The sequence below is a fragment of the Protopterus annectens genome, chromosome 10.part0 (assembly GCF_019279795.1).
Source record: "Protopterus annectens isolate FY-2018-M chromosome 10.part0, PAN1.0, whole genome shotgun sequence".
Taxonomy (NCBI): domain Eukaryota; kingdom Metazoa; phylum Chordata; order Ceratodontiformes; family Protopteridae; genus Protopterus; species Protopterus annectens.
In genome coordinates, this window is record NC_056744.1 from 1,074,538,661 (window position 1) to 1,074,564,679 (window position 26,019).

The following is a 26,019-nucleotide window of genomic DNA, read 5'->3' on the forward strand; positions in this document are numbered from 1 at the left end:
AGATCAGGAGCCTGCACCTGATCAAGTATGTGCCAGAACAGAGTACAGTGGAGTGAGGTTCATACTGAACCTGGTACAGGCTTTGGACTAAACTCCATGACACTGTGCTCCTGCACCCCATGACAAGATTCCACCAAATATCAACACAGATGCCAGAAGCTGTTGAAGACTGTGGGGGGCAGACAGCAAGAGGGGGACTTACGTCCACCTAGTATTTTCAACCAATATATACATATATGTGTGTGTGTATATATATATATCTATCTATATATATATATGTATATATATATATATATATATATATATATATACACATTATATATATATATACACACATATTTGCACACACACACACACACACACACACACACACACACCACAATGCGCAAATGCGAGTATTATCACAGCAGGGTAGAAGACTTTTAAACAGTTAATCCCTTGGGCCAATCAGGTAAAAACACAATAAGGCTTCTACCAGAAGATTCCAACTTGGATACTTAGAATTCCTTGGAAATAAGTTCACTAACCCTGAATTGTTCAACAAAATACAGACAAAAGTGCACAACACAGAAAAACTTTGCATAACTACTAACATATTATAAGACACTACTCTCTTCTCACACTGCATTCTTACAGAAAGGCCCCCAAACCAAGAATCGGCAAGTGACAATTAATATCCAAACAAAGTTATAGGATAAAGGGTTCCCAGATTTATAGGAGATTACTAGGCTAATGGTCATAGGACCTTTACGAGGCTAGCCATGTTATACCCATATTCTCACTGGTCATTTTCCTTTTGCCTAGACTTCTGAAAAATAGATTCCAAATAGTCAAGGGTCCAGCATAAATCTATAACCCATGTAGTAGTACCATAAACACTCAATAAATAACTAATAAATGAAAACTATAATATGCTGTGGCGTTAAAGCCCCTCAAAGACTGCTTCAGTAGTTTCCCATGTATGCACAACCAAAATGAAACAGTTCCCGTAATGACCACCCCTTCATAAGTCTGTCCATGTATGCACAAAAAGCAAATGACATCAAAATGAATCATTTCCCTTAAGCAGTTTAAAAACACCAAAATTAAACATTTTCCCAAATGACCTGTTCAATATGCACGTAAGGAGCAAATTACATCAAAATGAATCATTTCCCCCAAGGTTCCTTTAATTACTTGTCCATGTATGCACAAGCACAGAAATAAAACATTTTCCCCCAATGATTTTTCAGTAGTCTGTATGCACAGTAAGCACAAAATTAAATCAAAATGAATCATTTCCCCCAAAGATCCCGTGTGTACTTTGCCATGTATGCACAAGCACAAAAATTAAACATTTTTCCCCAACGACCCTTTCATTACTTTGTCTATGTAAGCACAAGCAATAAAATGAAACATTTTCTCCACTGACTCCCTCAGTCAGGTTTGTCCATGTATGCACAAGCACCATAAATGAAACACTTTCCCTAACAACTCTCTCAGAAGTCTGTTCATGTATGCATAAGCACCACCAAATGACATCAAAAAGAATAATTTCCCACAAGGTTCCCTTAATTACTTTGCCATGTATGCACAAGCACAAAAAATAAAACATTTTCCCCAATGACCTTTTCAGTCTAAGTAAAAATAAAATTACATCAAAATGAATTCTTTCCCCCAAAGGATCCCGTATGTACTATGTCCATGTATAGTATGCACAAGCACAAAAATTAAACATTTTCCCCAATGACTTCTTCAGTACTTTGTCTATGTATGTACAGTCAAGCTCTGAAATGAAAAATTTTCTCCAACTACCTCCTGACCACCTTAGACCCAAGACCCTTGACCCTCATCCAGTGCCATTACTGCTCAGTTACCACACAAAAAATAGAAGATTAAATACTGTCTGCAGAGTAAAAACAAAATTACATCAAAATGAATCCTTTCCCCCAAGCAGTTTGCCCATGTATACAAAAACACCAAAATTAAACATTTTCCCAAATGACCTGTTCAATATGCACGTAAGGAGCAAATGACATCAAAATTAATCATTTCCCCCAAGGTTCCTTTAATTACTTGTCCATGTATGCACAAGCACAAAAATAAAACCTTTTCTCCAACGACTTTTTCAGTAGTCTGTTTGTATGCATAGTAAGCACAAAATTACATCAAAATGAATCATTTCCCCCAAGGATCCCTTACGTACTTTGTCCATGTATGCACAAGCACAAATTTTCCCCAACGACCCCTTCAGTACTTTTCTATGTATGCACAAGCACTAAAATGACAAAGATTCCCCACTGACCTCTTCCTCAGACCCAATGCCCTCACCCAGTGCCTTTCCTGCCCAGTTACCAAAGTCCAAACAAAAAAATAGAAGACAAATTTGGTAAAATACTTGCTGCAGAGGTTGCAACTGCCTGCATGAAGACAGTAATATATTTAACATACCACCACCACAGCAGTGAAAGCAATGGACTTCAATTCTTGTAAATTACTTTACTCTTCTTCAACAAGAAAGAAAGAAACCACAAACTTCAATCACTCTCGATGACTGATTGAAGAGTGGAAGGAGGTCTGGCTAGCAGATGACTATATAGCAAGCAGAAGCAGGGAAAATGCACGGGAGCCCTTAAGGTCACAGAAAAAACGCAATGACTTTAACTGGCAATTTTTACACCTGTGATCTGCCCCGGAACCGTAAACAGACTGACCTATTAAGCTAGTCAGGCGAGGGGAGGCAGACCAATGCACCTGCTTAGTGCGGTCAGGTGCTTGCAGTTCCAGTATAGCCCAGTCCCCAGAATTTAAAGTTGAACCCCCCCCTGCACACACACACACACACACACACACACACACACACATAAGTGGAAGTTAGTTCAGGAACCGAAGCAGCAGCAGAGACAGAGCACAACAGTGCAACTATCGGATCCTAATCCAATTTTAATAAAGAAAAGAAATTGCTGTCATTTTTACTAAAATAGAAATTGTATAACTGTGGGCACTGGGTTATGCTGCACATTTGCTTATTTATTCATGCAGCTCAGTGCAGCTGAATGGAGATCGCACTACAGTGCGGATCGGGAAAGTTACCCTTTCCTTCACTGTAGAGCAATTTCCGAGTTAGTATATATAACTTGGATGCAAAAGTGGGGAGGGGGTGCCCTTTTCCCTCTCACTCTATGGTTCCAGCGCCCATGAATATCAACCATCTGTCTAATGCCCACACTCTAAAATATGATCCTGTGGGATAATGTAGTGAATGCGCCACAACCAGGGCAGTCCAGTCCCAGGAGAAGAGTATTTTGCCCATACTATCGTTGATCTGCAGTCAAGTTACTTAAGAAGCTACTTCCTGGGAGCAGTCTGGATGATTACAACCTCCAGATCATCATTCAAGTGCAAAGCAAAGCAAAGCAAGAATGTCCCTGAGAGAGGACTTCATCTGAACCCTTTCCTCTCAACTGAAGCTGAGGATTGGTTTAGGATTGAATCCTTGCTAGGTAAAGGCAAGGACATCAGCTTCAGGGTCTTGGAATGGACACTGGACTTAGCCTGAATAGGTTTGAACATAAACTTGCTCACTGAGAGAATATCCCTAGAAAGATGTTCCAAAGTGTACTTGTGACTGTGAGGAGAACCTAGACACCCTTAACCTGGTCAAGAAGTACATCAACATACTTTCCCTCATTCATCACTGTGTAACTGAAATGAATCTCTGACACGCAGGTCAGATTATATCTCTTGCCTGAGACAATAAAGGCAATGCAATCTGGTATGCTGTTTACTGAAGACAACATGGATCGAGATTGTGCATGAGCAGAAAAAAAAAATTAGCCAACTGAATGCTGAGACATTCACATTTACATGGCAGAGCCATTATGTTACTTTGTGAGCTGATATTGGAACACAAGACATCTGCAAAATGCAAGATCTTACTGTAAAACGTATTGAACTAGGTTATGAAAATAACCCTCCCTCCGAAAAAAAAAAAAAAAAAAGGGGAAGCCTCAACATTAGATCTCTTAATCTACTTTAAAGTAAAAGTGAGTCCAGTATGTTAAAAGTTCAAAAGGCAAGATGGCATTCCTTTAGAGGATTTTATCAAATCAACCACACTTGTACAATTTCCTCTGCTTTCATCACTTTGGTCATTAATTTTGCTCACCAGGTGATTATGTTGCTGTATGATAAAATCTGCAATTTTGATCATCGTCTGTAAGGGACACTTCAAGATGTGTCATTTTTGTGGTATGGTTCACAATTAAATATTTTTCTTCTAAGTGATTCACAGAACTGACAGTCTATAAAGACTTTGAATTTCCTCTGCTAAATTTGTTACAGCTGTTAGCAGTAGATCAGCTTAATGTATGGAATTAGCACCCAGTGTTAAAACTACTTGTGTAAGACTGATTGTGAACAGATGTAGTCATTTTCTTCCAGTAAGTGTTTTAATAAAAAAATAAAAAGATGCATACCACAGAGTAGCTGATCAGTACGAAACTCTTGGGGACTCTGTTCTGTAATTATACCTCCCAACCGTACCAAATTGCTCGGTTTTTACTGAGTTTGGGGGTCGAAATGATGGGGTGCCATGATTCCCGAGTGCGTAATGATGTCAGCTCCACCAGCCTGTCGGAATTGAGCTCAAGGGCTCACGTCCACCCACTTCTGGCTGTTTTAATGCAAATGCAAGGAAACAACTGCAGCTGCAAGAGAACGGAGCTTTGGGTCTGTGTGTTTGAGAAAATGCTCTGAACAGCATACACCTGGTGGCTAGAGGTACTCAGGCTCAAACCCTGTACCTTGGGTACAGGTAAAAAGAGTCTAAAGTCCCCAACCACCACCACTTGTGAGTTTATGCCTCATACATTTGTTCTGTTCCTCATTAAAAAAAAAAATAAACACGGAAGGACTGAATTCACTAAATATTGACAGGCATTTGAATTTCAGACTTCATATTCTTCAGAAAATAAATGGTAACAGACAACCTTTTATTCTAGCAATTTTCTAAGTTTATGTAATCATTATTTGAAATTTGTCCCCATTTTGGGGCTATATTCCCCCATTATTGGCTTCCCCATTATTGGCTTTTCCAGGTTTTTGTGCTAAGAGGTTGACAGCTGTGGTGAAAAATGAGAACCCAGTTCACTAAATGACAGCAATTTCAGTTTCAGTTTTCTTGTCTTTCAGATGACTGGTGATTTGGCTTAGTGGTGTGTTGTTCTGACTATAGCGCACAGGGTCCTGGGTTCAAGACTTGGCAGTGAAATGCATGGTGGTAACACAACATTTTATTCAAGCAACTTTCCAAATTTATACAAGCAATGTTTAAAATGTGTCCCTGGTTTTTGGTCTTTTGCCCCCCTCAACAAAAAAAATTGAAATTGAAAAGTGCGAGAAGCTGTGCAAGATGCCTGTGGCATACACTACTGTCATTCTATGTATGTGTAATTATATACATATATATATATATATATATATATATATATATATATATATATATATATATATATGTGTGTGTGTGTGTGTGTAAGTAGACTTTTATCATGGAAATGTTCTGAATAGGGCAGTTTTGTCATTATTGGCTCATGCAGTTTGTTTCATTGCCTACTGGAAAATGTTTAAACAATAAATTTAAAATGCACTCCAACTTAAGTCGAACAAGTGTGCTGTATTACACAAGGAATATAACTTCATAAAGTCATGAAGGTGTATCAAAGAAAAGAACACATGTATATTTCTTGTTTTGTGTGAAAGGGGCCAATGATTTGAAAACAGCCCAAAGGTAATCTTTATCCACCACTGGCCAGATGCATTTTCTTTGGATGTGGTGTGGGTTTCAATGCTGTTTCAATGAATGTGAGTTTCAAGGGCAGAGAAGTTTTAATGCCAAGTCTATTTTCATTGTAAGACAATATTCCTTTGTTTAGCAGATATCTATTAGTGTTTGTGCACTGTGATATACAATATAAAAATAAAATCCAAATAATCATTGTAGAAGTAAAGCAGTATGGACACATTAGTGTTTATCGTAAATGGGGTGAAATAGCCAGGTAATGGGACATTGGAATGGCTGTAGGGGGACTCTGGTGCTATATTTTGGTTCTGTTCTTCGGTTTGCGTTGGAAAGCTGGTATCCCACAATTTCATTGGAGTGGGGTGGGGTTATGTAATTATGCATGCAAATTTTATGTTAATCAGCATACAGACTTGTACCTATTTTTCATGGGCCTTGTCCAGATTTTTGATGTTTCCAGGTTGAGAGGTATGTCTGTAACCCAGCTTGGTTAACACTGTTTTCCTTCTCTGCTCCTTTTCTCAGGATCACATGTGCCTCCAGTTGTTGTGTAGTACAGTATCACATGCAGGACTAACCCTTTTGTCTACCAACTCACTCCTATTCTTTGAGCATCTGACCTTAAAAGCTTGAATGTTTGTATGAAAAAAAAAGTCATCCTGGGAAGCAGTTACAGGGAAACTGAGGTTTCACTATCCTTACCACTCTCAAATATAAATATCCCAGGATTCTCTGAGTGCCTTTATTAGAACACAGAATGTGAATAATCCTCTAAACAGTAGTTTCAAAACAGGCAGCTTTTGAACTAGAGAGACTTGCATGAGGGTAAAGTGTTGGCATCAGCTTATGTTTCAATCCTGAAAAGGGGTAAAAAAGCAATGAGAAGCCTAACAGTCGGGAAGCTTTTTAATATTTGACTTCTTGGTATTCTGAAGTTCCCTGCTACTATGCTTATCAGTCTGTGTTTCCCAAGGATGTGTTTTCGCACCCATATTCTGTACTGGAAGTCCTGGCACAGAAGGCTCCTCTTGGGCCTCCTCAGCCTCTGGTATCCAATCCTGCTGGACTTGAGGAAGAGTTGTGTAGAACAGTCCAGGCTGACAGTGAGTACATGTCTTGGACTCAAGATACTGCTCTCCTCAGGTGCAGGCCAGTTATGGATGAGCTATGTCCATTCTACTGGGGGGGGTGGGCAGTGTTAACATGCTGGGGCACAGTTCTCAAACTTACTGCAGGTGATGCATCTCTATCAAGTCTCATGCTATATCCCAGCACAGAGGACAGGTGTGTAAGCTCAACCTCTCTCGAGAGGGGAGCTAACAATATGCAAGACCATCTTGGGAAAGGGCACAGAACCCAGATGGTGTGACCAATGTTTGTCCTTCAGGCCTTTCATCTTCACGTGGTGCTGAAGCAGTAGCTTAGATTCACATTAAAAAAATATTACTACCAATTATCTCCCCCATACAAGGTCTTGAAATTCTTTCACCTATGTCTGAGAGGAAGGATTAAAATGCTGAATTCATGGCACTGATGTTATGTCACTCTCTCAAGAAGCTAGTGTAGGCATTGGATCATAATTTGACAATCACTTGTAAACTTCAAATATTTGTACTTTTTAGGCAGAGAATAAGTAAACCTTTGCATGAGGATCATCATACTTGATATGCACATTGTGCAAGTAACAGAAAGAAAGGGTGGACACAGGAACTAGGCATGGTCTTCTCGCCAGACCTTTGTGACATCATGGCACAGACTTGCAGGGGGCATGTGCACCTTTGAGCAAGACAGACAACATACCATGGCTAGTCATCCATTGACCAAAACTGGCCTCCAATGAATTGGCCCCAACACAAACTGATACTGTACAAAACAGCCAGCAAAAGTACAAAATTTTAATATGTCTTAGCGCCTCGGCAAAGCCTTCAAAGAGTACATAAAACCATCAGTTAGCCCCCATTTAAATACTAAATTATTAAAATCAATTAATCAATTAGAATTCAAACAAGCAGCCTCCAATTACATTCAAGATTAAGCCCTAAAGGGGACAGAGTGTTAAATTTTAAAATGTAAATACTTTCTTTATCCATTAGTTTCTTTTTATACAAGCTATTTTTATTTTATTTATTTACTTTATTTTACATTTGTTGACCGGGATAGTGCGACTGGATGCATGTCCATTTTCAGCGGAGGCCCGGGGAGAAAAGCTCCAAGGGTAAGCAGAAACAGCATTACATAATACCAGCATTACATATTACATATTACAAACAGACTATTTACAGAGATTACATAAGTAAGCAAGTTAAACAAGTTCCACAGGTTAGAGTTAATCCTGAGCGAAAGTTAGGATTAAATTAAATTACACAGTAAACTGGTTAACAGATTTATACACATTCTAGAGAGAGTTAGCCAGGCTTGATACAGTGACATAGCCAGTTAAGTGACAAATGTTGTTTGAGTCTAGTTTTAAATTGACCTAAGGTGGAAAGTAAGGTAATATCAGCTGGAAGAGAGTTCCAGGATCTACTTACAGAGTTTGCAAAGAGTCTCACCGGCTGTGTTATTAATTTTGCTAGTCTGAATTAGTAGATTGTTAGAGGATAGAAGCGGTCTAGGATTGTTATGGGGATGATAATATTTTTAAGTGCAGGAGTATTGTCCGGATTATAGAGGATTTTATAGGCCATAATCAGTTGATTATACTGGATTAGGCTGGGTAGTTCAAGCCACCCAAGCTGATTTAGATTGATGCAATGATGTGTCCTAAAAGGCAGTCCAGTGGCAAACCTGGCAATGTGGTTGTAGCAAATTGACAGTTTGTTAAGGACAGTCTTGTTTAAATTCGAGAGTAGAGGGGATGCATATAGAAGGGTTGAAAGAAGGTGAGAGCGAGCTATGGCAATTTTAGCTGGAGGGGTTAGGAAGGCTTTTATTCTGTAAAGTGACCCTAGTTTTTTATTGATGTTTTTGATAGTTTGGTTAACATGTAGGTCAAATTTTAGATTATTATCTATGATGACACCTAATAGTTTTGTAGAGGGGTCAGGGGAGATTATTGTGCCATCATTTGAATCTATGGTAAAGGTGAAAGCAGTAGACCTATGTGTTGGTGAAAATAACAGCATTTTAGTTTTTTTGGGATTTAGGATCAGACGACATTCAGAAAGCCAGTTTTCTATTGTATTAAAGGTGGTCTGGGTAGCTGACCATAACTCTATTGGAGGTGTGGCCGAGCAAATCAGAGCAGAGTCATCAGCATATTGAATACAGCTGACTTTTGGGATGACAGTATAAAGGTCGTTAATGAAGATGGAGAACAGCAAAGGCCCTAGTATACAGCCTTGTGGTACTCCAAGAGTGTTAGGTAGAAGGTTAGAGAGTTTGTTCTGCCAGAGGACAGCCTGCTGTTGACCATTCAGGTAGGATTGAAACCACTGAAGGGCTCTATTATCTAGACAGAATGTTTGCAGTATGTGGATTAAAAGTTGGTGATCAACCATATCAAATGCCTTGGAAAGATCCAAGAAGAGGGCTGAGGATATATAATTATTGTTGCGATTATGATTTATGGTGTTGGTAAAGGCTAGGATGGCTGAAGTAGTGCTGAGTGTCTGCCATAAGGTGATTCTGGATTAGGTGGTACATGAGTTATCTATGAATACATTTTTCCATAATCTTTGCAAGTGGAGAGAGTATAGCTATTGGCCTATAATTGGAGAATTCAGTAGAGCTGCCATCTTTGTGAAGCGGGATTACATAGGATATTTTCCAGATGGAGGGAATTTTAGCTTCTACTATGGTTTGATTGATTTGTATTGAGACGGGGTAGGCAATAGCATCAGCTGATTTTTGTAGGTACTCGGCAGGGAGTTGATCAGCGGAAAGTGTAGTGGGTTTTAATTTTTTGATCAAGGTACAGATAAGTGAAGTGGCGACTGGTTGGAAGCTGAACGTGAGTAGGTTTCTAGGGGTGCTACTTTCATGACCAGGGGAGCTAGGAGGTAGTTGGCTAGCTAGGGCTTGAATTGTCTCAGTAAGGAATCGGTTAAAACTGTCAGAGACATCTTCAGGGGTTTTATCAATAGTAGCAGCAGGGATTGGGGTTGAAGTTTGTCCAGGATGTAGTAGATTATTTAAACCTGCCCAAAACTTCTGAGGGTTATTTTGATTTACTGTCTGTAAATTGCAGTAGTATTGTTTTTTTGTCTTGTAAAATGGATTTTTTAGTTTTGTTCCTGGATTGCCTGTATTTAATGTGATCTTGAGGGTCTTTACAAGAATGCCATAAAGCCCATGCTTTGTTTCTAAGGGTAATTTTGAGTTTAGACTCTTTAGAAAGCCATGGCGCAGATTTTGCCTTTGTTCTCTTTGAACGAACAGGTGCATGCAAATCAAGGATCTCAAGGAATTTATTGTTAAAGTATGCTACTGCTTCCTCTAAGGGGAGGTGTTTTAGACTCGACCAATTGCATGAGTTTAGTTCTTATTGGAATTTGGCAGGGTCAAAGTTTTTATTGTTTCTAAACTTTCTGAGTAAGGGTTGTTGGGAATTAATGGCTTTGTGCTTAATTACATATGTGAGAAGGTGATCGCTTAGGCCATCAGGGAGGGTACCAGAGGTGTACAGTTGGGGGTGACTATTTATGAGTACCCAGTCAAGTATTCTTTCTTTTTGGTTGGGTTTACCTATCCTGGTAGGGGTGGATATGATTTGTGTAAATGCATGCAGGTTAATATGGGTGATTGGGGATTCTGAGGAACAGGTGCCCCAGTCTATGCTAAAGTCTCCAAGTAGTAGGGTTTCTTGGGGGTAGTGACAAGATAGGCAGTGCAGGATATCTTCAAGTGTAGATATATTGTTACCTGGGGGAATGTACATACAGATGATATTAATGCATTTATTTTTATTAAGTTGCAATTTGGTGGCAGGAATCTCTGAGTTATTATTCTGAGGTGGTTGTATTACATCTATGGTGACATTTAACTCATATTTACAGAGTACAGCTACCCCACCCCCCTTCCTGGAAGCACGATCCAGCCTGTGTATGTTGTACCCAGGTGGTAACACTTCATTGTCTGTAGTGTTAGGTTTTAACCAGGTTTCAGATAAACAGAGAATCTCAGGGGTGTGGACATCCAGAAATGCATGCAATTCATGTACCTTGTTATTAATGCTTCTAATATTGAGATGACAGGCTGGGAGAGAGTTAGTTGGCCTATTAATTGTAGGTTTGTAGCTTAGATTGCAAGTAGAGGGGGTATGTGTATCTGAAGTGGGTGGGCCAGGGTTGGGGTGAATATCACCACCAAGTATTATGTTAAGTCTATACTTGGTGATGAACTTCAGGAATTTGTTTATTAGTCTGTGGTAGTGTTTAGATCTAGAGCTAATGTGCCTGGGGTTGAGATGTTGATAGACTGAACAAGATGTTGGAATGGACCTGGTACTGTACGTATGCTTGAAGGTGGGAGGATTTACAGCTGGGGCAACAGTATGGCCTTTCGGGATCTGAAATCCCGTGAGAAACTGGTTTTCATACAAGGTAAGGAGGTATGCTGCGAACAAGAGGGGTATTAAAGAAGAGTATATCATTATCTGTGATTCAGCTAGTGAGTTAAAGAACTGTTTTACCTGGTGATGCAACACCAGAAGATAGAGTGGTGAGGTAAAGGTACTGGAAGGGGGATGGGAGAATGCCCGATGAAAGCCAAAAGGTGCTATTAAAATGTAGGTAGAAGAATGGGGGTGGGAGGAATTATCACAGATGAAAGCAGATAGGATCTAGAAAGTGGGGGAGTGGCTACAGTACTATAAATTTAGAGGTACTGGGGGTAGGAGGGAAATGGGGGCAGGGTGGGGAGCGAAGAGAGCCCGAGCGTAACGGGGCTATTGCAGTTTACAAGGTTTCCTAAGGTGTCCTAAAGCTATAAGGTAAGTATTATAGTTCTTAATGTAAGAGTCAGTTTACTTAAGTTACAGGGGAAGGAGGCAAACACTCAAGTAGAAAAAACAGCCCTATGGCTGACCAAAATGGTGACCTGTTTACTTACACAGCACTGTAAGTGAAAGCTTAACAAATGCTTTTTGTGTGCAACCTACTCTGCTTAAATGCTGAGAGAAACTGATTTTGTTATGTGACCAATTGCAGTCCTGTAGACTCCGTTTTGTAGGGAACTGTAGAGTTCAATCTGCTTAAATGCTGAGAGAAACTGATTTTGTTATGTGACCAATTGCAGTCCTGTAGACTCCGTTTGTAGGGAACTGTAGAGTTCAAACTGAGTCACACCAGGTCAGCCAGGGGGGGAAGAGAGAGGGAAATCCTAAGCACTTAGATTTGAAAATCTGTTTGAGTAAAACCCTCTATGTACTTTTTCTAAAATAGTAACCTTTAGGTCACCTGGGTTAGAATCATGACATTCTAAGAAGTGTTTAACCACCGGGCTTATCCACTTTTTTATTTTTAACATTCCTAACATGTTCCTGCATTCTGTGTTTAAATTTTCTCTTGGTTTCCCCAATATATACTAGATTACAGGAACATTGTAGGGCATAAATAACACCCTCTATTTCACAATTAAACATTTCCGATGGAAAAAATGCATATCCATTTATAAAGTTAAATGTTCTAACAGTATAAACACAAATATTGCAGTAACCACAGGGATAAGTACCCATTGGTGCCTTCATATTTCCCATAATATTTATAACAAGCATTACAAAGTGATTATGTACCAAGATATCTCTAAGATTTCTTCCTCTCTTGTATGATATACCTAAGAATGGACTTAAGATATTGCCTATATCTTTAAATTTAAACAAATATTGCCAATAAATCTTAACTAAATTTTCAAATATAGAACTAAATGTTCCATATGTAGAAACAAAGTATATTTTACATTTATTATTCATTTTCATCTTTATTATACACTGCATTATCATAATGTGTCATGTTGAATATCATTCTCATCCATACCTTCAATAATTTTCTTAACAGCAGTTTGTACACCTTCTTTATCATAACCCCTCTTTACAAACATACAATACATCCTATTAATTTCCCTATAGAAATCAGTTTCATTATTACATAATCTCTTTAGTCTAAGACACTCATTGTAAGGTAACGATGAAAGAGTGTGAGGTGGATGGCAACTAGTGTCATATAAAATTCCTCATCCATCCTCAAATTTTCTATGTATTGATGTAAGTAATTTATTATTATTAATGTTCAATATAATGTCCAAAACTGTAACTCTTGTCCCCATTTGCAAACCATCAAAACCAAAACCAAATCTATTTTCTGTAGCCATTCCACAAACATGTTAACATTTGTAGAACCCCCCCCCCTTACATACAAATATGAGATCATCTACGAATCTGTAGTACTTAACTCCAGACTCTTTGAAAAACTCACCATGATATAAATATTCTGTTTCATATAATCCCATTGCCAGGTTTGCATACATGGGGGCAAAAGACGCCCCCATGGCAGTACCTTGGAGCTGGTGAAAAACCTTGTTATTAAATGTAAAATAATTATTTTCTAAACAAAATTTTAATAATTCCAAAATATAGTTACTTTTTGGACTAACTCCTATAAAGTACTTAACTGCTTTAATACCAAGATCATGTCTAATATTAGTGTACAAACTAAAAACATCTACTACTACAAAATATATATCATTAGACCATTCAAAATCAGACAATTTTTCTAAAACGTCCATACTATCTCTAATATATGAAGGTAATTTTTCTACATAAGGAAGTAACACTTTATGTAACAGTAGACCAACATTCTTAGTAAAATATGTTTGTGCAGAAACAATTGGCCTGCCTGGAGGATTTGTGATATCTTTATGGATTTTTGGAAGGCAGCAAAATACAGCCAATTCACTATCATCACAACCAAACTTCTTATCCTAATCATTCTTAGAGAAATATCCTAGTCGATAACCTTTTTGTATAAGAGCTTCAAAATCACGTATTGCCTGTCTATATATAGTCACATTACTACTTTTATAAACATCCCTATTATCCAAATGGGACATACACATAGTGAAATACTGTTGCACATTCATTAAAACAATTTTGCCCCCTTTATCTGCAGGTTTAATAATTATATTTTTAATTTTTGTCAGCATCTGTAGTTCTTCCTATTCCTGCAATGAGAGGTTATACATCTTATTGTTATTATTGCTCATGAATGCATTAAATTCACATTCCACAGCATAATTAAGCATTTGCGAAAACTGTTTGATGCCATCATGTCTATATGGTGGAATGAAATAATTTTTACAAACAATATCTTCAGTATTAAATAAACTATATGCATTAAAATCATCACTTTCCTGTATTTCGTACAAAAAACTAGTATTGCAAGAACAAAAACTATCCTCCAAACTACTATCAAAATTGTTACACTCTGTCCCCTCATTCACTTCTGTATTATTCACATTAAAGTGATGTAACAAGTGCAGTTTATGGCTTAATCTAAATACTTCACATTTTAATACATGCAAGCGGGGCATTACAGTTGGAATAAATTTTAATCCATAATTAAGCACTTTCTCTTTACATTTAGGTAAATCATAATTTGACATATTCACCACATTAGAGTCCACAAAATCAGTACCATTTAGACTTCTTGTACTGCCTCATATAATCCCTTCCATGGCTCGTGTCTGGTTGAAAGCAACCCCGTTTTCGTTCATTCGCATTGTCCATCACTGTTCTTTCTCCCCTCTGAAAATCTATATGCAATCTATCCGGATCTTGAGCCACCGGTAAAGATGGAAACTGTTCTCCATTGTTTTCCACTTCAATAGATGCTGACGATACATCTGAAGCAGAAGACACTCCTCTTGATGAGCTAGTTGACTTATTTAAGGTGGTCTGATATATTTTAGGGTTTTTATGTTCTTTCTTATGCCATAAAAAAGCCCTTCCACCTTCATAGTCCCTCAAGTCTCTTTTTAATTTAGTGCTTTTGCGTTCAATAATTTCAGTTTCATATTTTTTAAGTTTCTCATTTATTTCTGCCAGCTGTACACACAAATTACCAGAATCAGTTAATTTAAATAAATCACTATATGTACTTTTAATTTCATTTTTGATTTTCGTTTGTTTAACCAAATCTCTTTCTACTAGAATTGCAACCCACTCTAACAAGCAACGATGAGCTGCTGCAACCCATCTTTTAGAAAAATTTGTATCCATTTTGTCTGACAAATTAAATGGAGTAGGAGACTTAAAAGCTCTCAGTCCTCCTGGAAAGATATCTAGATCCAAATATCTCCGTAGACCTAACATATTAAAATAGATGGCAGTTTCTTTCTGCAGCAAATGTTCAAGTTTGTCAAGTAGAACACCAGACTCACCCAATAGAGTAGAATAACCACACTCCCCCACTTTAAGAAAAGGATTTTCCTGTCGACTCCTTCGGTCCTGCTCCAGTCTATCCATAAAAGAGGAAACATTTGAGGCATCATTCAGTCCATTTCCACATATATTCGTACCTGTAGAAAATGCAGACCCCGATCTCTCCTGGTGAACAACAAATGTATCCATAGTAGTCACTGCAATATTTGTGTTTATACTGTTAGAACATTCAACTTTATAAATGGATATGCATTTTTTCCATCAGAAATGTTTAACTGTGAAACAGAGAGTGTTACTTATGCCCTACAATGTTCCTGTAATCTAGTATATATTGGGGAAGCCAAGAGAAATTTTAAACACAGAATGCAGGAACATGTTAGGAATGTTAAAAATAAAAAAAGTGGATAGCCCGGTAGTTAAACACTTCTTAGAATGTCATGATTCTAACCCAGGTGACCTAAAGGTTACTATTTTAGAAAAAGTACATAGAGGTTTTTGCTCAGATAGCTTGTATAAAAAGAAAGTAATGCATAAAGAAATTATTTACATTTTAAAATTTAACACTCTGTCCCCTTTAGGGCTTAATCTTGAATGTAATTGGAGGCTGCTTATTTGAATTCTAAATTGATTTTAATAATTTAGTATTTAAATGGGGGCTAACTGATGGTTTTATGTACTCTTTGAAGGCTTTGCCGAGGCGCTAAGACATATTAAAATTTTGTACTTTTGCTGGCTGTTGTTTTGTGGATTCAAGCTACTTTTTTTGGGGTTGCTGAACAAACAGATAATGTGGTGCACACCAGTAACTGCGGATTCATTAGGAACACACTGACATTGAAGATAACTGTTAACCACAGGGAATAAACTGGACAATGAGAAGTGCACAAACATAAGGGGATTGCCCACAGCTTTGGGATGTGATGTACATGATTAATAGATTATGCAGGGGTCTTATTTATAGAGGGTTGTATTCAAACTTAACTGTTCAGCAATCTAGGAAGCATTCTGGAAAGACATATAAATACCTAAAGGCATGCAGGACAAGAAGACTACAAATATATCCTCCATACATAAGGTTGTCATATAAGAATTAGCAATTTTGTTAGGTTTTGTAAAAGATGAATTTACAGTATGGGCAATACAAGATGCCTACATGTTTTGTAAATACTGATTAGAAATTATTATGAAGTAATAAGTTCTTAACAGTTCTACAACTTGGCTAATTCTAGAGTGCAAGATGGTGGCCCAGGACAAACTAAGGACTCATTTTACATGTTATCTTCTTGAATTTCAGCTTTCTAAGATTAACTATTTGCGTGTTGATTTTTCTAACATCTGTATCAAAAAGCATACATTGAAAGAATGGTTCACTGAATAGTGCAAGTCATTCTTTGAAGAAGCTACAGTTAAATGGCATAATAAAATAAAGTTCTACAAAACTGCATCCAATAACAAAGATTATGTAAGAAAACAGCTTACCTGAATGTTTATTAGTGACGTAAAATGAAGATGTTTGCTAGACCACTGACCCACAAAGAACTCATAGCCTTCAGCTCTTGGAAGTGCATACAGGAACTAGAAAAAAAATTGACCATTTCAGTAATTCAGAGTGACGAACATTTCTTATACAGGTAGACAATATGCGAGCTCATATAAAACTTGTATTTATAATTAGGTATGCAAGTGTCGTGTATTCATAAAAGCACAAATGTGTACACACACACACACACACGACTACCAGCAACTGATCAATGGAATTTATATTAAAACCAAATCTGTCAATAAGATATCAAATACCTACCCAAGAAACTGTGATAACGTGTAACAGTGGGGAGTAAAAGACACTTCCTGTCACCATTACATTCTCTCACCATTTAATGCGAGTCAAAGGGTGGTGCACAACTAATTCTCAGATGAAGTAGCAAATGATGGAACTGGAGTGTTCCAAATGCAAATATATTACATTTTATACATATTTGTGTGTGTGTGTGTGTCTGTGCGAGTGTATACAGTGGGGTAAACTGAGAAATGAGAAAGTAAAAATACATATCGCTTGACCAGTGTGAGAGAGCAGAGGATTAAGAGCAGTTCATTTAAAATTATTTAGCAAATCATGTTTAGTCAATCATTTGTTTGTTTCTTTCGGCTTTTCCCGGTTAGGGGTCGCCACAGCGGAACTCCGGTCCGCTAATGATTGGCAGTAGATTTTGACATGCTGGCTTGCCAGGCCTAACGCACAACCTTCAATGAAGGAACGCCCATTCACGCATGTCGCCACACAGAAGACGCTCTAACTGAGAATCGAACAGGCAACGTCTAACTGAGGCGACAACGCTACCGCAGCACCACCACCGCAGTTATCATGATATGTCAAAATTCAGCTGGTGACACAATTTACCATAATACACTCAAACTCATTTTTTTTTTTTTTTTGTGGGTGGGCAGGGCAGAAACTCTTAATAGCCCTTGTACTACTGCTGCTACTTAAGCAACTTAGGGCAAAGGTCAACTCTTCCTGGAGGAGGAACAGCAGCTAGGATGTCTTCCATTGTACAAGTCAATGAGATACAGCCAGCCTTCTTTTTGGCAAACTGTGTCATCAACCTGGTTTTGTTGTAATATGACTGTCAATACAAACTGCCATTCTCTTGAAAAACAATGTTGTTCTCAATGTATGAAAAAAAAAGGTAGTGGGAGAGCTAATAGTTACAACTACTTCACAGAAATGCATCTAAAACAAAAGTACTCAACATCACATTAAACTAAAATGATAAAAAATAATAATCCCAACAAGCTAATCCTGAAAAAAAGAAAATTTACAATTACGCATACATTAAAATGATAAACTTTGCTACTTACAAAACATCCACAGTACATAAAAGTAATGATGTAAAATATATACACAGTTGATATAAAAAGTGTATACACACACCTGTTAAAATGCCAGGTTTTGTGATATAAAAAAATGATATCACAATAAATAATTTCAAAACTTTTCCCACCTTTAATGTGACCTATAACCTGAACAATTCTACTGAAAAACAAATCTGTTAAGGGAAAAAAATATTTAAAAAAAAAAAAAAAAAAAGTACAATACACTGGTTGCAGTAGAGTGCACGCCCTTAAACTAATACTTTGTTGTGTGTGCACACCCTTAAACTAATGCTTTGTTGAAGCACTTTTTGATTTAATTACAACATTCAATCTTCTTGGGTACACACCTGCCATCAACTAGAGAGACTCTGATTAACCCCAAATAAAGTTCAGCTATCCTAGTAGGATTTTCCTGACATTTACTCAGTTGCCTGCTACAGCAAAAGCCATGGTTCGCAGGGAGCTCACAAAGCATCAAAGAGATCTCATTGTTGAAAGGTATCAGTCAGGAGAAGGGTACAAAACAATTTCAACATCTTTGGATATACCATGGAACACAGTGAAGAAGTCATCAAAAAGTGGAGAAAATATGGGACAAGAGTGATGTTGCAAAGAACTGGACATCCCTCCAAAACTGATGAAAAGACAAGATGAAAACTGGTCAGGGAGGCTGCCAAGAGACCTACAGCATCACTGAAGGAGCTTGCAGGAATTTCTGGCAAGTACTGGTTGTGTACTACATGTGACAACAATCTCCCATATTCTCTACATGTCTGGACTATGGGGTAGTGTTGCAAGACGGAAGCCTTTTCTTACACAGAAAAACATCCAGGTCCGGCTAAAATTTTCAAAAAAAAATACACAGTCTCCCAAAAGCATGTGGGAAAATGTGTTATGGTCTGATGAGACCAAGGCTGAGCTTTTTGGCCACAATTCCAAAAGCACGTTTGGCACAAAAATAACACTTCGCATCACCAAAAGAACACCATCCCCACAGTGAAGCATGGTGGTGGCAGTACCATGCTTTGGGGTTGCTTTTTTCAGCTAGAACTGGGGCTTTGGTCAAGGTGGAGAGAATTAAGAACAGTTCCAGATACCAGTCACTTTTGGCCCAAAACCTTCAGGCCTCTGCTAGAAAGCTGAAGATGAAGAGGAATTTCACCTTTCAACACAACAATGAACCCAAGCAAACATCCACATCAACAAAAGAATGGCTTCACCAGAAGAAAATTAAAGTTTTGGAATGGTCCAGCCAGAGCCCAGACCTAAATCCAATAGAAAATCTGTGGGGTGACCTGAAGAGGGCTGTGCACAAGAGATTTTGCAATCTGACAGATTTGGAGTGCTTTTGCAAGGAAGAATAGGCAAATATTGCCAGGTCAAGATGGGCCATTCTGATAGACTCCTACCCAAGAAGGCTGAATTCTGTAATTAAATCAAAAGGTGCTTCAAGAAAGTATTAGTTTAAGGGTGTGCACACTTATGCAACCAGCGTATTGTACTTTTTTTTTTTTTATATTTTTCCCCTAACAGATTTGTTTTTCAATTGAATTGTACAGGTTATAGGTCACATTAAAGATGGGAAAAGTTTTGAAATGATTTATTGTGGTCTTATTTTTTTATATCACAAAAACCTGGCATTTTAACATATATGCCCAAATCCACATGCAGGTGTCATCATAAACATCCCATGATGAACAGTGTTAACTTAAAAGATCTATTTATAACAAAAGGCCACATTCATAACCAAAAGAAATGTAGATCTGCAGGGATGGCTACTGAAGCAAAATAGATCTAAGCAAACAAAAAAGGAGAGACAAATATAGAAAATGGCAGAACTGCATAATGTAGCATTATATACCGCTCAGCACAATGTACCAAAACACAAACTACAAGCTAGTATGTCATGTCCAAGAAAGAACTTGGTGTAAGCAGTACCAACAACATGCTATGAAACTCCATGCAGTGCATACTACAGTTGCTCATTCTTTATCTCTCCAAACCCAGCACTCCTAATGTCATTCACAGACGTTTGTTTCACGAAAATGAGTGAATACACACAGCACTCTACATCCTAGCATACTGCCGATCAGGTGTTCTCTACCCAGTTCTGATGGGAACTACTTATAAGTACACTGGTTACTGGCAACAGGACAATTATGTTGTGCATTCAAAGTTGGTGTACATAATCCTGTAATTCAGTAGGTTGTCCCAGTGTGTTATCAGTTGTTGATGTTAGCCAGTATGTACTAGGTGTATATACTTCACAGACATTCCTAGATGTACACAAAAATATGTATATAGTGTTATGTATACATGTGTGTGTGTTTATGAGAGAGAGAAACATGTAACATGACAGAGTTCCACTAAACACAAATTGGCAATGCACTAGTTAGAGCTGAGGATTAAGGATGTAAACTGTTAATGTGCTATTTCTTGTAGCAGAGTTTGACTCCCTTACCATACATTTGCTTACTGTGCAACTTTGAGCATGTCAGTTAACCAAACAGTGCTCTGGGCAACTGAAAACTATGCCAGGGTCCTCAATGATCTGAGACTGCATCCCAAGAAATCACCTATGAAACATGAATACAGCCATTAGAGGAACACTGTTCCATGCTACCTTATCTGATAGAAATTTTTTTGCAATCCATTTTAAAAGTCCATTGCAAAGGCACCTACTCAGTAATGTATTTAATTTGTAATTTTTAATTTGTTCAGATGCCATCATAAAAACATGATGTTTTAATGAACTGCATCTCTTCTATTTATATTCCCAAACAGCATGTACCATTTCTGCTCTGTGCATTCTAAACCCCATTAACATTGTATCAAACTCTGCATCTCTTATCTAAAAGCTTCTGATGCAGTGGTTACTTTTGAAAAGTTCTACCAGCTCTAATATATTTCTTGAAAAATAAGACATGCACTCACTATATCAGCAGATCTGCAAGGAGGACCTCTGCTCTGGATAATAGCTGTGATCATCCTTTCTAATAGTCTCAACTTGCATAGTTCTAACTTCTCACTCTCTGTCACTTGGGGGAGTCAGTTACCTGCTACAGCAAGCTATGAATTGATGCACTGGAGCAATGAGAGGGACTTTCATCCCCCATGCTTAGCCACAATGCACTGATTCATCAGAACCTGGAAGACAAAAAAAAAATATATATATATATATATATATATATATATATATATATATATATATATATATATATATATATATAAATAAAACTACCTGCTTGACTTAAAAGAAATCCACCTGTTTAAGCAGGACGGAAAAGCTTTCCAAACATAATGGAGAGCGATAATAAGCACTCACTGAAAAGGGCCATATCCTACATCAAGTACCTATTACATCTGACTCTGAATGGAGTGGGTAATTATTGGGAAGAATTCCAAATGGTAGATATTAAAACAAAGAGTAAAAAGGTCACACAGATTACCAACTGGCTAAAAAAACACAAAAAGAAAAATCTAGCAAAACTAGACTTCTAACTGTGCGATACCTTAAACCTCTTGCATCAGACGCCTAATGGGATATATGCAACTCATCCTTTAAGGATATCAGGTGTTTCAGTTAAATGGCAATTCTGAATGTCCATGACTTTTTCTTTTTACTTTCATTTTTAAGTCCATTTATGGACAATTTCAGGACATTAAAGCCAACCCCCTTCTAGCTGTGGACATGCATGTTTGTGCCTTCTTATGACATCATCAGCACAGCATAAGAGGAAGGTTTGACCTTTGGAAACACAGGGTTATCATACCCAGCTGATATCCATAAACATTAGGGTGTCTACAAAATATCCCAACTAAACTAAAACAAAGAGTAAAAAGGTCACACAGATAACCAACTGCTTAAAAAACACAAAAAGAAAAATGTAGCAAAACTAGACTTCTAACTGTGTGATACCTTAAACCTCCTGCATCAGAGGCCTAATGGGACATATGCAAATCACACTTTAAGGATAGCGGGTGTTTCAGCTAAATGGCAATTCTGAATGTCCATGATTTTTTCTTTTACTTTCATTTTTAAGTCTATTTATGGACAATTTCAGGCCATTAAATCCAAACCTCTCTAGCTGTGGACATGCATGTTTCTGCCTTCTTATTTAATTTATTTAATTAAATTTCATCCATGGGCTCAAACTGCATTGACTGCATAACTGTTAATACTGTTTATTGTGCCAGAGTTTTGTTCATTTGGAACACTTGCCCCCTTTTTTTTTTCTAGTGAGAGTAAGGAATTTGCTGCTGTTCTGGTCATTCGTCTTGCTTAAGACTTGATTTACAGTGGATTTTCTGACTAGCTGTGACTTTTTCATGCTTTGTGCTGCATTCCTTGCTGCATACTGCTAAGGAACTGATCTGTTCTAACTGGATCTGAAGTCGCTACAAGTCACAAAGACAACAGGGAAGTGTTGAGTGTTTGTTTAATCCAGTTCTATATATGCATTTACTATTAAGCTGTTACTACTGTTTATTGTGCCAAGACACAATTCATTTGGGACACTTTTCTGCCTTTTTTCTAGTGACAGTGAGCTGCATCATGCAGTTAGCTGTTGAGTTACTATTACTATAACCTTTACTATTGGCTATTCATTATGACCTCTTATTCTAAACTCTCCACACAGCAGTTTACTAAGCAGCCAAATAACAGCTGAAGACATTTACTCCCCTTGCAAGAAATAACATATCAATGGTAAGCCTGTTGTTAGGCACAGAGACTTCAAGGTTACAAGGCTGGACAAGCATAGGGTGACAGATGTTTCTCTACTGGCAGGATCCATGATGTCACAAAAGCTCTTCAGTCCCTTACTTAGGTCAGTGGCCTTTAGTGTCAGATTTGACACTACAGAATTAGATATCAGGGAATCATTTGGCAACTCAACAGTTTGCACCAAAATTTCTATCGAGTTTGACCAGTCTATCGACGATGCCAGACTAGAGTACAGTGTCAAAAGCCTCAGCTAAAATATGTGCTTGGAGTTATCCTCATCAAGAGGCTCTGTGACCTTTTTCAATGTCAACTAGGTTTAAAATGAATTATCTTTCTTTTATGAAGCCAAACTGGTTATGTGACCCCTATTTCCCTGTTTACAAGGTCCATGACGTTGTGTTACATCACCATGTAAGTAATCCTGGTGAGGCTGATATATCTAGAGTTGCCACGGTTGGTGGTGGGCATCCCTTGTGGAAGGGAGCTACTATATAGCTGTTCTCCAGACTTCTGGTACATATCCAGTGGAGAAGGTGTGGTTCAATAGTTTAAGGAGGTGGTCATATAAAATGTATCTCATACTGACCATGAAACAGCCTATTATGCTACCTGGACCCATGCAGCTGTTTTTTTTTTTTTTGGACTTGGAAAAATGGTTGGCATCCATTCACAGGTAATTATTGGGAAGTAGGGACTGGAAATGTACTGAGAAGTTAGATATTAATTTATCTGTAAGGATCTTAGCTATATCCTCAGGGTCTGTGTGGGTAATGCTATTAGAGATAAGCTCAGTGCAATGCTGGGTCTAATTTTTGAGGTTCTTCACATAATTAATGACTGCACTGCAGCTATAATTTGCTAATATGGTATTACTTGTGTAATAAGTAGCTCAGAAAGATTTGCTATTGTTCTTGTACTTTTTGTTAACCCAATTGAGATTGCTTGTAACACTGAAATTCTGTTCTATTTTTTAATGCTATGAGCTTTTTCCTATTACTGTAGACCTTGTTTATAGTCAAGTTCCACCACAAGGATTTGATTCTAAACTTGGTGCTAAATTAGTGATGAACAGTAACATGAACCTCTACGCAAAAGTTGAGAAGGAGGATATAAATGTAAGTGTATTAGGCTTTATCTCTTTTAGGGTCATAAAGGGATGACAGACTGCTGAAATATCTCAAGTCATCATCTAGCACAAGGAAGTTGGGCTTGGAAAAGTCTCCAAGATGGCTAGGTTGGTTGATGAGCTGAATGGGACCATTTGCTGAATAAGATATCATGATGAACTGATTTGACAAGACCAGGTATTAAAATAAGCGAATAGCAGACGGGCTGTGTTTGTGAAGACGATTTGGTATGTGTGTTAGTTTCTAGAGGGGGCAGGTACCATATTATTGAGGAGTTTGCAATAACAACATCAAAGAAACGATTATTTCAAATTATGCAGAGGTAGTTCATTTCCTGCAGAAAAATGGTGTTTGGGTTAATAGAACTAGGCTAGGGCTTATTACGATATGTTTTATGATATACAGATGCCATGTAGATCCTGTAGTTGGCTAGCAGTTGGTATGGAGTCTTGTTTACTGATTTCAGGATTTGAAGGAGTTGATTTGTCCAGAGGTGATGATGTTTCAGATAAAGGCAGGCATGCTGCCACCAATACTACTTCTACCTACGTTTGTGGACTTAAATGAGTGGTAAGCACAGAAGGCAGGTAAGGTAGACCTGCTGTCAATGTTCTAAAGAAAAGTTTCACTGACAACACAAATATTATTTTTTTTCAGAGTAGGGGAAGCTGTAAAAGACAGAATTTTTTTTATCATATTATTACACTGCATATCTGATTCAGTTACCCTCTCCATCACTTTCATTTGTGTGGCAGGAGTTTCATACTGCTGTGCTGCCCACAGTTGCGAATACTTTCTCTCCTATCATCTGGGGTATGTCTTTCTCTCATGACTGTGATGAGTGACCTCAGGAGCCATTTCTACCCTAACTCACCCAACATCTTAATCTGGTCTGCCATGACCTCACCAGAATCTCCCGCTTTTACTGACTTCATTTCCTTATTGCCTTTCATGCTTCTTGTAGGACAAGCTCTTCTTTTTCTTTTATTGTAGGCTATGTAGTGAGAGGCAGTGTAGATTCTACAGGGTTTCCTTCATTCCGAAACATGTTAAAAAAACTCCTTCCAGAGGCATGTCTGCAACACCACATTTTAACTTTTACAAAATACCTTATCGGTTAGGCAAAAAGTATGAAAATCAAACAGTTCAAACAACTGTTCATACTACTGATGGACTACAGCAAACAGATTAGATAGGATGGAACAAAAAATATGCTGCATGCAGATGATGTGGCATTACAAGCAGACTCTGAACAGGAACTTCAACAAATGACAGGGCACTGAAATGCAAAACCAAAGGCATGTGGGATAAAATGGTATAGACAAGACAGTTGTCATGGCAACAAATGGAGGGAACCAGACAGACAGAAGGGAAAAAGAGTGGAACAGGTTAACAGCTTCACATATCTAAGAGGGGCAGTTGATGTCAAAGCTAGAATCAAAGATGTTGCATCAACCAGCAAAAAGCTACCTTCGGGGTATGGCAGAACAATGTCAAAGAAACCAAAAAAAAAGTTGTATAAAAAAGTGGTGTGACCAGTGATTCTGTATGGCACAGAAATCTGGTTAGTGAAGGAAAAGCAACTGAAGAAGCCTGAGATTATGGAAATGAAGTAATTGAGACGGGTGGAAGATGGCTGAATATGGGAAAGATGAAGAATTAAGGACATCAGTGTACAGGCCAATGTAGCGCCACAACTGCATATTAGGTCCATTTTGTTGAATCCACTCATATGGCACAATGTTTCTTCTGAGAGGTTTTGTCTGGTAAAATGAGATAGATAAAAGTCATGTACTTATGATGCTGGATATTTGCTGTTTTCCTCCATCTCGATAGTTGAGAGATTCTGAGCTGATCAGTTCTAATGCCAGCCATCTTGAAGGTTCTTCACTGAGCTCAAGTTCCCCCTCATATAATGCATCACAGTGCACGATCTTCATTTCTAGGTATGCCACAGTAAAGCAGATGATGAGCAGAAGAGTAGAGAAATAGAAATTTTTTTTCCCTGTCATCACCTAGATAATCAAAGGGCTATGAATTGAAGCTATGGTACGATTGAAAAATGCCAATTTGGAAGGGGGAAGACATTAGGGATGTCTAGATAGATAGAGGAAGACAATATGGATCCTGCATTATT

The 26,019-nt window shown here is 37.9% G+C and overlaps 1 protein-coding gene across 3 annotated transcripts in view; it reads right to left on the minus strand.

The window, feature by feature from the left end:
• ATPAF1 (ATP synthase mitochondrial F1 complex assembly factor 1) overlaps positions 1–26,019 on the minus strand; it is a 683,947-nt gene that overhangs the window by 272,050 nt on the left and 385,878 nt on the right. For all 3 annotated transcript variants that reach the window (XM_044085819.1, XM_044085820.1, XM_044085818.1), the window contains one exon: positions 16,635–16,730. In XM_044085819.1, coding sequence (XP_043941754.1) covers positions 16,635–16,730 — 96 coding nt within the window. The remainder of the gene's footprint in view (positions 1–16,634; positions 16,731–26,019) is intronic.